The sequence below is a fragment of the Mustela putorius genome, unplaced genomic scaffold, assembly GCF_011764305.1.
Source record: "Mustela putorius furo isolate JIRA1106 unplaced genomic scaffold, ASM1176430v1.1 tig00537227_pilon_pilon_pilon, whole genome shotgun sequence".
NCBI classification, from domain to species: Eukaryota; Metazoa; Chordata; class Mammalia; order Carnivora; family Mustelidae; genus Mustela; species Mustela putorius.
The window spans coordinates 10,028,492-10,040,954 of NW_025422368.1; the positions used below are offsets into that span (position 1 = coordinate 10,028,492).

Below are 12,463 nucleotides of genomic sequence, written 5' to 3' on the forward strand. Positions count from 1 at the left end.
TCTGAAAACTATAAAACACTCTTGAAAGAAATTAAAGATGATATAAAGAAATAGTAGACATTTCATGTTCATGGATTGGAAGAACAAATATTGTCAAAATGTCTAAACTATATAATCTGTCCACACATTTAAAACAATCCCTATCAAAATACCAACAGCATTTTTCACAGAACTAGAACAAACTACCCTAAAATTTATATGGAACCACAAGAGACCCTGAATAGCCGAAGCAATCCTGAAAAAGCAAAACAAAGCTGGAGCATCACAATTTATACTACAAAAGTGTAGTCATCAAAACAGAGTAGTACTGGCACAAAAACGGACACATAGATCAAAGGAACAGAACAGAAAAACGAGATATAAACCCACACTATATGGTCACTTAATTGTTGATAAAGCAGTGGGAAAAGAACTGTATCTTCAACTAATGGTGTTGGGAAAACTGGAAAACAATACACAAAAACAACTGAACCACTTTCTTACCTCATACACAAAAATATATTCAAAATGTAATAAAGCTCTAAATGCGAGACCTGAATCCATAAAAATCCTAAATGAGAATAAAGGAAATAAGTTCTTCAACATCAGCTATAGCAACTTTTTTTCTAGATATGTCTCCTGAGGCAAGGGAAACAAAAGCAAAAATAAAGTACAGGGACCATAACAAAATACAAAGGTTCTGATAGCAAAGGAGATAGTCAACAACACTAAAAGACAACCTACTGAATGGGAAAAGATATTTGCAAATGATATATTCAATAAAGAGGGTTAGTTTCTAAAACAAAGGAAGAACTTAACTCAATATCAAAAAAAAACCCAATTTAAAAATAGGCAGAAGATATGATCAGATATTTTTCCAAAGAAGACATAGAGATGGCCAAAAGACACATGAAAAGATGCTGAACATCACTCATCATGAGGGAAATACAAAATCAGAACTACGAACTACAATGATAGATTATCTCACACTTGTCAGAATGTCTAAAATCAACAACACCAGAAACAACAGGTTTTGGTGAGGATGTGGACAAAAGGAACACTTGTGCCCTTTTGGGAGGAATGTAAACTGATGAGGTCATTATGGAAAACAATATGAAGATTCTTCAAAAAGTTAAAAATAGAACTACATTATGATTCACAAATCACACTAATAGGTATATACCCAGAGAATACAAAAACATTAATTCAAAGGATACATGAGCCCCTTTGTTTAGTGCAGCATTATTTATAATAGCCAAATGAAGGAAGCAGCTCAAAGTGTCCATCAGTAGACGAGTGGATAAAGAAGTGCTTCTATGTCTCTCTTTCTCTTTCTCTCTCTCTCTCACACACACCCCCTAGAATATTACTCAGCTGTTAAAACAATGAACTCTTGCCATTTGCAACAGTATGGATGGATCTAGAGAATATAAAGCTAAGTGAAATAAATCACTTAGAGAAAGACAAAAACCCTATGACTTCACTCATATCCGGAATTTAAGAAACAAAACAAAGGAAAAAAGGAGACAATCCATAAAAACAAACTCTTAACTATAAGAACAAACTGATGGTTACCAGAGGGGCGGTAGGTGGGGTGTGGGGGAAATAGGTGAAGGGGATTAAGAGTACACCTACCAGGATGAGCACTAAGTAATGTATAGAATTGTTGAATCACTATACTGTATACCTGAAACTAATAAAAGACTCTATGTCAATTATACTGGAAAGAAATTTAAAAAAAGAAAAAAAAGGCAGCCTAGCTATTTAAGGCGATCATAAAAAATTGTTTGGAATTGTTTACTTAATCAGGCCTAGTTCTAGAGAATCTTCTGATAACTTCTTAAATACTTCTATTTATATTTACTTGTCTCACAGGCATCTGACGTCTGCTGTCCAGAGTCTTAAATACTTCTGCATAATCGCTGTCTTGACAAATGACCTGAATGTTTCCAGATAAACACAGGATAATATCACACCAACTGAGGCTCCATCTAAAAATCTGACATCTACAAATCATATTTATAAAGAGAATCAGCATCTGTGATACGACCTGGGAAATCCTTGATTATCTCCTCTACAGCCCTGGTTGAATGAGAAACAAAAGGGAGAACGGAGAATTTAAAAAGTTTCTAAAATCTTTTTCTAAAGTGATTGCTCTGTAACCATGGAAACAAGTAGCCCTCAAAACGGAATAGGTTTTAATCCTGTTCAGCAGATACACAATAACTCCCCTTGTGAATACACTTTTGCATGTCATCCAAATATTATCAGCAACCTGCATCTGAAAGTCAGCTAGTCATGGACAGACTAACTCCAAAAGTGTAACATACCCAAAATGTCAAGAAAGCAGCTACTGTCTTAACTCAGTAATGATACTACCACAACTACAAACTATGTGAATCCACATATGACTTCTAAAGTCCACCAAACCATGAACTCCTGTTTCCCACCAATACACAATCATTTAGGCACCATCTTTGTTTCCTCCGTTGGCCTGGAGGACATTATAGCACCTACAGAAGCCCTTAGCAAATTCTCCAAGCAAATCTTAAATGATAGCCAACAAAACCTGTCCTTAACTGAACACTGCAATGTCTTTAATGACAAAAGATGTCTTCCAAAATAGAATGGCCTTGGACATATTAATACCTTGCAATTAGGTACGTGTGCCACTGTCCAAACAGAGTATTGTCTGTTCATATCTGATAAGTCTGCTGATGTTTTATCTTTATTAAATCATATGAGGACACAAGTGAAATACCTGAGTGATCCAACCCATAACCTAGGGGATTTAGCAATCAATGGTTTGGATCATGGGAATCTTGGTGTGGGGAAAAAAAAACTATTACTAGATTTTAGAATCCTTATTACAATCTGTGTTTTCTCTCATATGTGCCTCTGCTGATGTTGTGATATCTGCCTCCAGTGCAACAAGATAGCCACCAAAAAAGTTATCTCCGTGTGGGTGAAACCTGCTGACTATTCAGGCCACATCATGGAAGAGGAGGGTATATAAGACTATTAAGAGTCAGTCATGAGTTGGTGGAGTTTTGCGGGGGGGCGAGATAATTGAGAGGTCATGACAGCCAGTTCACCCAGGAACTTGACACTGGACACGGACAATCAGAGTTTCCTCACCCCCTTCCCTGTGCTTGGCATGTACACTCTCCCCACTGTTCCCACAGTGGGAGATGTTTTCAAGGACATAGCCTCCAGAGAGCTATGTGTTGTTGAGACCATCTGGATGGTATAACATGATAGAACTGAGTTAAGTCCTCTATATAAACTTTTAAGATTAGTTGGTGGGTGTAGAGATGTCCTGGTCTTGTGGCCACCCAAGAGAAGTCTCATATGTAAGTTCCCTTGCATAGCCAACCTACCACGTCCAATCTGGAGTGAACTGCCTCTTTCTCTGGTCCCTCCTTGCCCTCTGAGTCCTAGGGGACAGTTTCAGATTTCACTCAGGAAGCTCCTAGGGTTATGAACCGACCGAAGCTTAGGCTAAAAGAAGAAAGGATAGCTGGACCAGAGGTGTTGCATTAGGGCTGGGGGAGATGTGTAGATGGAATGATGGGGAATGTGAAATGTATGCATGACCCTGAAACAAAGAGAGCGGATGTTTGAGTGATATAAGGAGGGTCACTTGAGAATTACACCACACAATTTAAGTGGTTGACTGTCAAGCAATATTTACTTCAGGAGCTTTGTAGTGTTACTCTAGTTTCCAAATAAATCAAAGCCCTGAAACTCAGTAAAGAACTGGGGGACTAGGAAAGAAACAAATATTCTAGGGCTTAATTTTTATTTGCCTAAAATGCTTATTACATTTTATATGAGACAAATTCTTGCCGGAGAAATGACACTTCAAAGCAAGGAGATTGACACACCTCAATTTGGTTCAGAGAGCCTGAGTTCACAGCCCTGAAGCAGTTTCACCAGGAATTAACTTCTCTATGTGTACTTCATACTTGGGGCAGTAAATGCAAAAAACTTAATGTTTATCTGAAGGGACGATTCTGGTATAAACCCTGGGGAACAGGACAAAACTCACAACGCGATGTGCAGCCTCCCTTCTATCCACAGCAGTGGTAATTCAGGGCAAACCCCAAAACTGTAGGATTTCAATATGAATGAGAGGCACCTGTGGCTGTGAGGACACTGAGACAATGAGAAACAGTTGAAAAGACCTGCTGCTCAGCAGCATCCAGAGTAATTTCCTCAAAATCATTCAGTAGCCTCACATTCCACTTTGGGCCAAGCAGGACAAGTGGAAAAGTGGTTAGAAATGATCAATGAGCGAGGAATGCCAAAGAAACTGAATAGCCTGGAAAGAAACTGGGAAGTCTCCCAGTTAGAGAAGAAAGTCCGCAAAATAGGGTTTGGAGGTAGAATGCAGGGCACGGAGATGAACAATGCCCGAGGCATGGCAAAATAATACACCAAAAGCCAAGAGAGCCAGCCAGAAAAGACATGTGCAGGAAAAGGAGGACAATATGAGCATCAGTCCTGCCAGATCAAAACTGAAAACATATTTATAAATGTCTTTTAGAGGTGAGCCAGAGTTTTAGAATTTATTTTGAAGACCCAAGAGTATTTGCGGATGGAGTGGGATGGAGGGAATGGGAGACTATTTAAGAAAGTATGTTACTGTACGGAGTTTAACTGAGTAACAACTGTTGAAGTGGTTGTATGTGCCTCTTTACATGTTCCTGTACTTTAAAAAATATATATATATTTTTCTAATTTAAGGATTAGGATGTAATCTGCCCAAAGTTCTGAGATGTGGGGGGTGTTCGTGGAGAGAATCTACAGTTAGCAGTTCTGGGAAATATTTGTTTCTCCCTAAGTAACCCTGCACCAGCCAGATTTCCAGTGGTTACTAAAAAGGCTACAATGAGACTCTTGAATTTTCTTTCAGTTGAGAATAGAACTAATTCCTCATAACCACATCTTCTTTTCAAAGATATCTGATTGTTGGAGTGGGTGCTTAGAGGCTGCCAGTGAGGTCAACAATACAGAGTGCATGTTACCTGGGCTATGAGAAACTTCTCTCCTCGCCAAGCACAGAGACTCTCCTGGCCAAAGAGAGATTTCAGCTGATATCGGAGGAATTAGGGAAGCTTGTTTAGATTCCACTACAGAATTCTAATTCTTAGTGGAATTACTATAAGTATGTGTGTGTAAAATTAAAAAAAAAAAAAGATTTACTTGTTTGTTGTATTTGCTTAGTACTTACTGGGTTGGAGGAGGGGCACTAAAGGGATACATACATAATAACAGAGTCAGCAAATTAACATAAAAGATCTAAAGTGAACTGAGGCTGGAAATGAGAGAACTTCAGATTAAGAGAATTACTTCAATTAAACTCTAAAATGAGGGGCACCTGGGTGGCTCAGTGGGTTAAGGCTCTGTCTTTGGCTCAGGTCATGGTCGCAGGGTCCTGGGATTGAGCCCCACATCGGGCTCTCTGCTCAGCGAGGAGCCTGCTTCCCTCTCTCTCCCCACCTACCTCTCTGCCTACTTGTGATCTCTCTCTCTCTGTGTCAAATAAATAAATAAAATCTTAAAAAAAAAACCCTCTAAAGTGAGTTCAACTTCTTGGCATTCAAAACATATTAGGAAACACAATGGGTTATATAGTTCCCACAGTCCGGATAAAACCAAGCACACTGGTTCTTAGGAGAGAAAAGACTTCCTCAGACTCTAAATTCACAGATATTTTCTAGATAGATCTCCTATTCTCCTACTTCTCCCCATGGTTACTGCCACAAACCCAGTACAAAGTCCCAGGATTTCTTCTCTGAATTACCTGACTAGTCTCCAGTCAGCACAGTCTCCAGATCCTAAATCCTAACACAGTCTCCATACCATAGGAATGATCCTTTAAAATACAGATATGAAATAACACCTCATTGTTTTTTTTTAAATTGAGATATAACTGACATATAATACTGGAGTTTTAGATGCACAACATAATGATTTTATATGTATAGCACAATGATTGCCACAGTAAGTCTAAGTTAACACCCATCACCATATATAGTAACAATTCCTTTTATTCTGGTGCACATCTCATTGCTTTAAGGACAAAGTACAAAATCCTGAGTACTGGGATGCCTGGGTGGCTCAGTGGGTTAAAGCCTCTGCCTTCAGCTCAGGTCTTGGTCTCAGGGTCCTGGGATCGAGCCCCACATTGGGCTCTGTGCTCAGCAGGGAGCCTGCTTCCTCCTCTCTCTCTGCTTGCCTCTCTGCCTGCTTGTGATCTGTCAAATAAATAAAACCTTAAAAAAAACAATCCTGAGTATTGTATACAAGGCACAATCTGGGCTAAGCCTACTTTTCCAGACTAGTGACAAATAGGCCTAAGCATATGCTTTCCTTGGCAGTCTCTGACCACCCTACCCCCTACACCCAGCTCTTTAATAACTAACTCACTCTCTATTATTTTATATGTGGTTAACCCATAGGTGTCAACCATCTGACCCTGAAGGTATTTGATTTTGCAGTGATGTTCCTTTTTTTGGAACAGATCTCAGCATAGACCAATGCGGTTCTTTAACAGATGAAAATGGCCTGAGCTTATTGGGCTTTCTCAATGATTAGGTTCTTTTTCACAAATACAAGAAGCTCCAAATAGCTAATTAAGCAAACTCAGAGATTTAGAGCCATCTCCGTAAGCCCATGTCCAGGTGTGAGGGCAAATGTCAGATTGAATTCCACGACACATTCAAACATTTATGTGCGAACATATACAGAAACAGTCCTAGAATATGTTTGTAAGCTCAATGATGGCCATCTCTCCGGCCTTTCAAGGTCACACCCTGTCAGAAAGAACCACTTGAGGAAATGTGACAGTTTTCTGGTCCCAGGATGCTGGTAAGATTATAGGTGGATTGAGGCAACCTGTTCCTTAAGGCAGTGACTGAACACAGGACTGGGTAAGAATTAAGCCTGGGGCTCCATTCTGGAGGGTAAAGGCTTTCAAGTAAAGGTGAGAATGCTTTCCTTCGCATCTTAAATACCACTTATTTATCAGGTGAAAAATAACTTAAAATGTCTATTGTGCTATCTAAAACACCCTCTCATATTAACTGAAGATAAAGATAACTGTTGGGAAAGTCTCCTGCATGTGGTCTTTCATGCTCACTTGGCTGCATGAGAACAGGCCTTGGACCCAGAACACTCCCTTACCAAAAGGGAAAGAGCTCGCACCACCTGTGCTGGGTTGATCACGGCTCTTTGCTCTATCAAACACACTTTTACCTCCAGCCCCTTTTCTCTCACCGTATAAATAGCTAGCTTGCTTGCTTTTTTGGCCCTGTAACTCCCCTTACCTTCTTCAACTTCTACTTCCCTATTCTTTTACCTTCCATACATTTTCAATCATACATGAACTGGTATCTACTACCTCCCCTTCCTGACAAAAAGGTTCTTGCCCAAGTCACTAAGGATCAAATTAAATTTTTTAAAAATCTGAGGCATTTGCTGAGTCAGCATATTAAGGTGAGAATATTCTGTTGGAAACCAACTCCTCAATCTTAATGGCCTCACCCAGTAAATATTTGTTTTTGTTTATGTCATGATCTACTTATGCAGATATTTATTTTTGTGTGCCTTCCATGTGGTGATTTGGGAACACAGGCTGCTTTCATCTTGTGGTTCTGCCATGCCCTGAGGACTTCTTCATTCTCTGGACCTCTGGATCTGGCAGCTGACTAGCAAAGGACTGTGTGGATTGTTACAGGACAGAACTGGAGGGGAAACAGATCACTTCTCCTCTTATTGCACCGGCCACACATAGCCTGCAGGACAGGATGGGAAATGCACTGTAGCTGCTTGGCCATTTGGAAAATAAACTGCTAAGCATAGAGCAGTTCTTTACCAAAGTCCTCCATTCCTCCTTTTTGAAACTTCCTTGCCTTTGACTTCCATGGCTCCATTCTCTCTTCTGGTTTCATCTTCAAATCTTGACTGCTTGTTTTCAGTCTTCTTCAAGGCTCCTCTTTCTTCTCTCCCTCCCCCTAATATTGGTATTCCCCAGCAATTGTTTCTTGGCTCATTTCTCTTCTCAATCCACCATTCTCCCTGGAAGTTTTTGCAAACAACCAGAACATCCATCTCCATCTTTCTTGTCATTCTTCCATGTGAAACCTGCTCCTCATCTTCTAAGTCCCCACCCTGATTAAGTAGGCATCTACCCACTTATCAGACCAGAAAACCTAAAGTGATCCTACATTCTCTTACTCATCTTCTATAACAGAGGTTTCTCAACCACCACACTATTGACATTTTAGGCTAGATAATTCTTTGTTGGGGGAGCTGTCCATTTCATGGTAGGATGTTGAGCAACATCCTTGGCTTCTAGGTGGATGGTGGCTAACTGCCCTATCCTCTTGTCGATTTGGGGCAACCAACAGTATCTCCAGACACTGTCAAATGTCTCTTGAGTAGGGAGGGACTCACCCCCAGTTGAGAACTGCGTCTTCCAGTCCTATAGATTCAATCCACTGTAATATTTATACCCTCCATTCCATTTCCTTGCCATTAATTTTGTTAAATTCCACATCACTTTGTGTCTGGATTTCTCCAGTTGCCTCTTATCTGGCTGTGACAAGTTGGCTGACTTAACAGTTATTCTTGACTCAAGTTTTCATTGCCATCTTCCACTACAGAACAACAAATAACTTGTGTCTTAGCCTCCCTTGCTTGGCCAGATGACATAATTTTGCATGGCAAGCAGATTTGTGAAGAGACTGACAGGTGAACTTAAAGCTTCTAAGGCTTTGGAATCACCCAGCTTAGATCATATCTTAGCCTCATCACTCTGGGAGTTGTGTGGTTTTAGAAAAGTAACTTAAGTTTTCTGTGCCCCATCAGTAACATTGGGCCAACAGCACAACCTTATAATATTATTATTAATATTATTATGAAGTTAAACAAGTTAATATGTACAAATTTTTTAGTGTATACTTGTAAATGTAAACACTGCATAAGTGGTGGCTATGATATAGGACTGGCAGGTATGATATAATCTCTCTTTTCCTTGCTAACCTCAAAGGTTACAACTTTACATCCCATCCCTGACAACTGTTCACTTTTTAAGATTCAGTTTAGGGGAATCTTACTCTGGAGTTTTTCTCACACTTTTCCTTCCAAATTACAGTCCCTTTCTCAGACATTACTTGTTTTTCTCCCTCACTAAGCTTTGAACTTCTACAAAGCTAGGGCCAGACCTTTCTTTTCACCTTCTACACATTCTCAGGACTACCACAAATGCTTAATAAATATGAAATTCTCAGTAAAGATTTGTTGACTAAAACTGTAAGTGAATGAATGTTAGTAACATACACCACCCTCTCAAATAACGTCCCTTCCATTTAGTAGCAGCAGAGTGAGTGGATTTCTAGAAAGCTTTTGACATACCTAGTGTAAATGAAACACAAATCAACGAGGTGAATTTTTAAAGGAAATTTATCTCACTAGCCTGGCAGCCCTGGCCAGCTTTTAAGTAAACTAAAAACTATTAGGATAAAAAGGAAAACCATATGTGCAACCCCAAGCCTTTCAGACATTCTTAAAAATTTTTATTTTAAGTAAATTCATCTAAATCTGCACAGGAGAGTAGCAATGGGAATTGTTAATTGACAGAGAAGTCACAGTTTTAAAATTCCATTGCTACAGTTTCTAAAATGAGGAGATTTAAATTGCCTTGTGGTTAAAGGAACTTTTAACTACACACAGACTTTTGCCTGTCCAGTCTCCAGCAGGCTGTTAATAAATTGGAAACTGCCCAGATTTCTACGGGGGAGGGAGGGGAGAGCAGCTGTAATCCTGAGTAATTCTCATCCTGGTCTGTGTGTTAGGAAAACTTGGTGGTGCTTTCCTTCCTGGGTTTTGGATCCAACCATTTAGCCAACTCCAACTAAGATCTCTTTCTCTAGGTCAAAATTTATTAGAACATTTCTTCTGGAGTGATTCCTAAGTCAAATCTTATTAAAAAGTTACTAGAAACTACGAAATTCTTTAAAGGTCTTCAAGAAAAACTCATTTCCTTTGCCTTAAAGGGGGCGGGGCGGGGCGCGGAGGGCGCATCTCATATGCATCCCACTTTTTAAACCTTCTCATCTGTAAGACCCCGATGTCTCAGTAACACTTGCGACTTTCTCTGATGACTACAGCCCTTCAAGACACTAGTGACAACTATTCGTTTCCCTTGGACTCCCCTTCATTCCTGAAGAAGTGGCATCAACATTGGAGAGCCGGGAGTCGACCAACAGGTGGTACACCGAGCGCTCTCTAGAAGGGAGTGTCGCCCGCCCTCGGGGCACTTCTCCGCGGCCGCGCGCTCTCGGGCCCCGGGAGCTGCGTGGGCTCTAGAGCCAAGGCCCCGGCCGTGGGGACCGGGCGAGCGCGCCCGGTTCACGTCGCCTCCACGCCCACCTCTCCCGCTCTGCGTCCCCTCCCTTTGCCAAAGCTCAGACTCTCTGGGCCGCCCTTATTGTTGGCCGCGTCTGTCACTTTGTGGGCCGGGTGACATGAATGGATGGGCTAGACACACCTTCCAGCCTTCTAGAGAAAAAAAAGTCCGGATCTGCATAGGGAGCGGGAGGGACTCCTCCGGCGCCCCCAGAGCCTACGCCGCGGGCCAGAGACACGCACAGCTCCCCCTCCCACAATCACTCCTCCCATCCTTGAAAAAAAAAAAAAAAAACCGCCCAACCCAAATAAATAATATCGTTCCGAGCCTGCCGGCGTCCTCGGTGCCCTCTCCTTCTTCCCGGGCTCAGCGCGCTCCAGTTCTGCAGAAGGCTGCGACCGGAGGCGGCGGCGCGGGCCCCGTGCGGGGCGCGGAGCGAGAAGCGGGCGCGCCCGCGGCCGCACTATGCTCCCCAGCGCCGTGGCGGCCCACGCCGGCGCGTACTGGGACGTGGTAGCGTCCTCCGCGCTCCTTAACTTCCCCACAGCGCCGGGCTTTGGCAACCTGGGCAAGAGTTTCCTGATCGAGAACTTGCTGCGGGCTGGGGGCGCCCCGCCGCACGGGCTGCAGCCACCCGCGCACCACGGCCCCGCGTCGGCTCTAGTCGCCGCCGCCGCCGCCACAGCCGCCCGCGCGCAGGTCCGGCCCCTGCCGGCCAGCCCCGTTCCCCTCAAGCTGTGCCCTGCGGCGGAACAAGTCAGCGCCCCCGGCGCGCCGTACGGCACGCGTTGGGCTTTTCAAGTGCTCAGCCCCTCGGCGGACGGCCCCAGGCTGCCGGGCCGGGCCCCGGCGGACCGAGAATGTACCTTCCAGCCTTCAGCCCCAGGTGAGCTAGCTCTTCCCTCCCCAGCCGCGCCTGGCGCCTCCTGCACGGCTGGACCGGGATTCGGGCGCTCCGCGGTGCGCCCTGCGTCAAGGGAGTCCCGGCCCCAGCGCGCAGGCATCCGCTCTGGCCTGGGACCTTCTAGAGCTTCTCGAGCTTTAGCGGAGATGCTACTTCGGGGGTGAAGAAGGTTACCTCCACTGACTGCGACACCTCCCCTCCCCCATCCCATGCCACCCCTTTCCTCTCGGTCTCCTTTCAACAAGTGGTAGGGCTACCTTGATTTTCAGGCCTTTCCGGAGAAACCCTGAATGCACCTCATTGGGTTAGCGGGAAAGAGCAGCCCCAGTCCCCAAGATCTCTGGGCTCGCTGGACCAATTTCACGGGGTTTCCCAAGTTGAGCTTTTCTGCCCGCGGTCTGCTGTCCTGGAGGCCGCGCGACAGTAGCTCCCCGGGAAGTTTTTGGCAAGGAGAAGTTCTCGAGGTCCGCTTTGGGGGCTTTTTCTTCTCAAACTGTTGGCGATGTCCAGGAACGCTCGCAAAGATCTTTGGAAGCAGAATTGCGCAAACTTTTGACTTTCCCCATTCTTAATATTTTGGATTACTAAGGCGCAAGGAAATCGCAAGGCCGACTTTTTCTTTGTGGTGAGCCGAAACAACTGAATTGGTACCTGGAATAGGAGATTCACCAATAAATAGGAATTTTCTTACCCAGAGAAAGGCAGTTTTGGTTTGTTTTCATTTTCGGATAAAATCCAAGTGTTATGATTGGGAAGAGCATGCGAACTTAGTCAGATATTAGCTAAAGTCAGATATTAGCTTAGTCAGATATTAGCTAAAGGGAATGGAGTGGCAGCCGAAATGGGCAGTGAGAAAAGGAAAATCTCTTAGAAACTCAGAAGCTGAGATCCAATTGGATTAATTTTTTTTTCCGCTGCGTCCTTAGACGATCTTAACTCATTCTTTTAATCCCGATGGGTTTGTCCAGAATGACTAATAGACGCTTTTTCAGCAGATTCCATTGTCCCAGCAAACTGCCGGATCAAATTTATTGCTAATGGCTTTATAGAATTTAACATGTTTAGAACCTGTTCTGGTCTTTCAGTTTGAAATGGTTACTAACAGAATGGAACAAATATAATTATATGAGCATCGGTCTTATTCATATAGTGCAAAACCTAAA

General features: G+C 43.0%; 1 protein-coding gene across 1 annotated transcript in view; it reads left to right on the top strand.

Annotated features, from left to right (window-relative positions):
- The first annotated feature begins 10,631 nt into the window (after positions 1-10,631).
- DBX2 (developing brain homeobox 2) overlaps positions 10,632-12,463 on the top strand; it is a 34,979-nt gene continuing 33,147 nt past the window's right edge. The window contains exon 1 of the mRNA XM_004765579.2: positions 10,632-11,282. Within this exon, the coding sequence (XP_004765636.1) occupies positions 10,862-11,282 (421 nt within the window). The 5' untranslated portion in view covers positions 10,632-10,861. The remainder of the gene's footprint in view (positions 11,283-12,463) is intronic.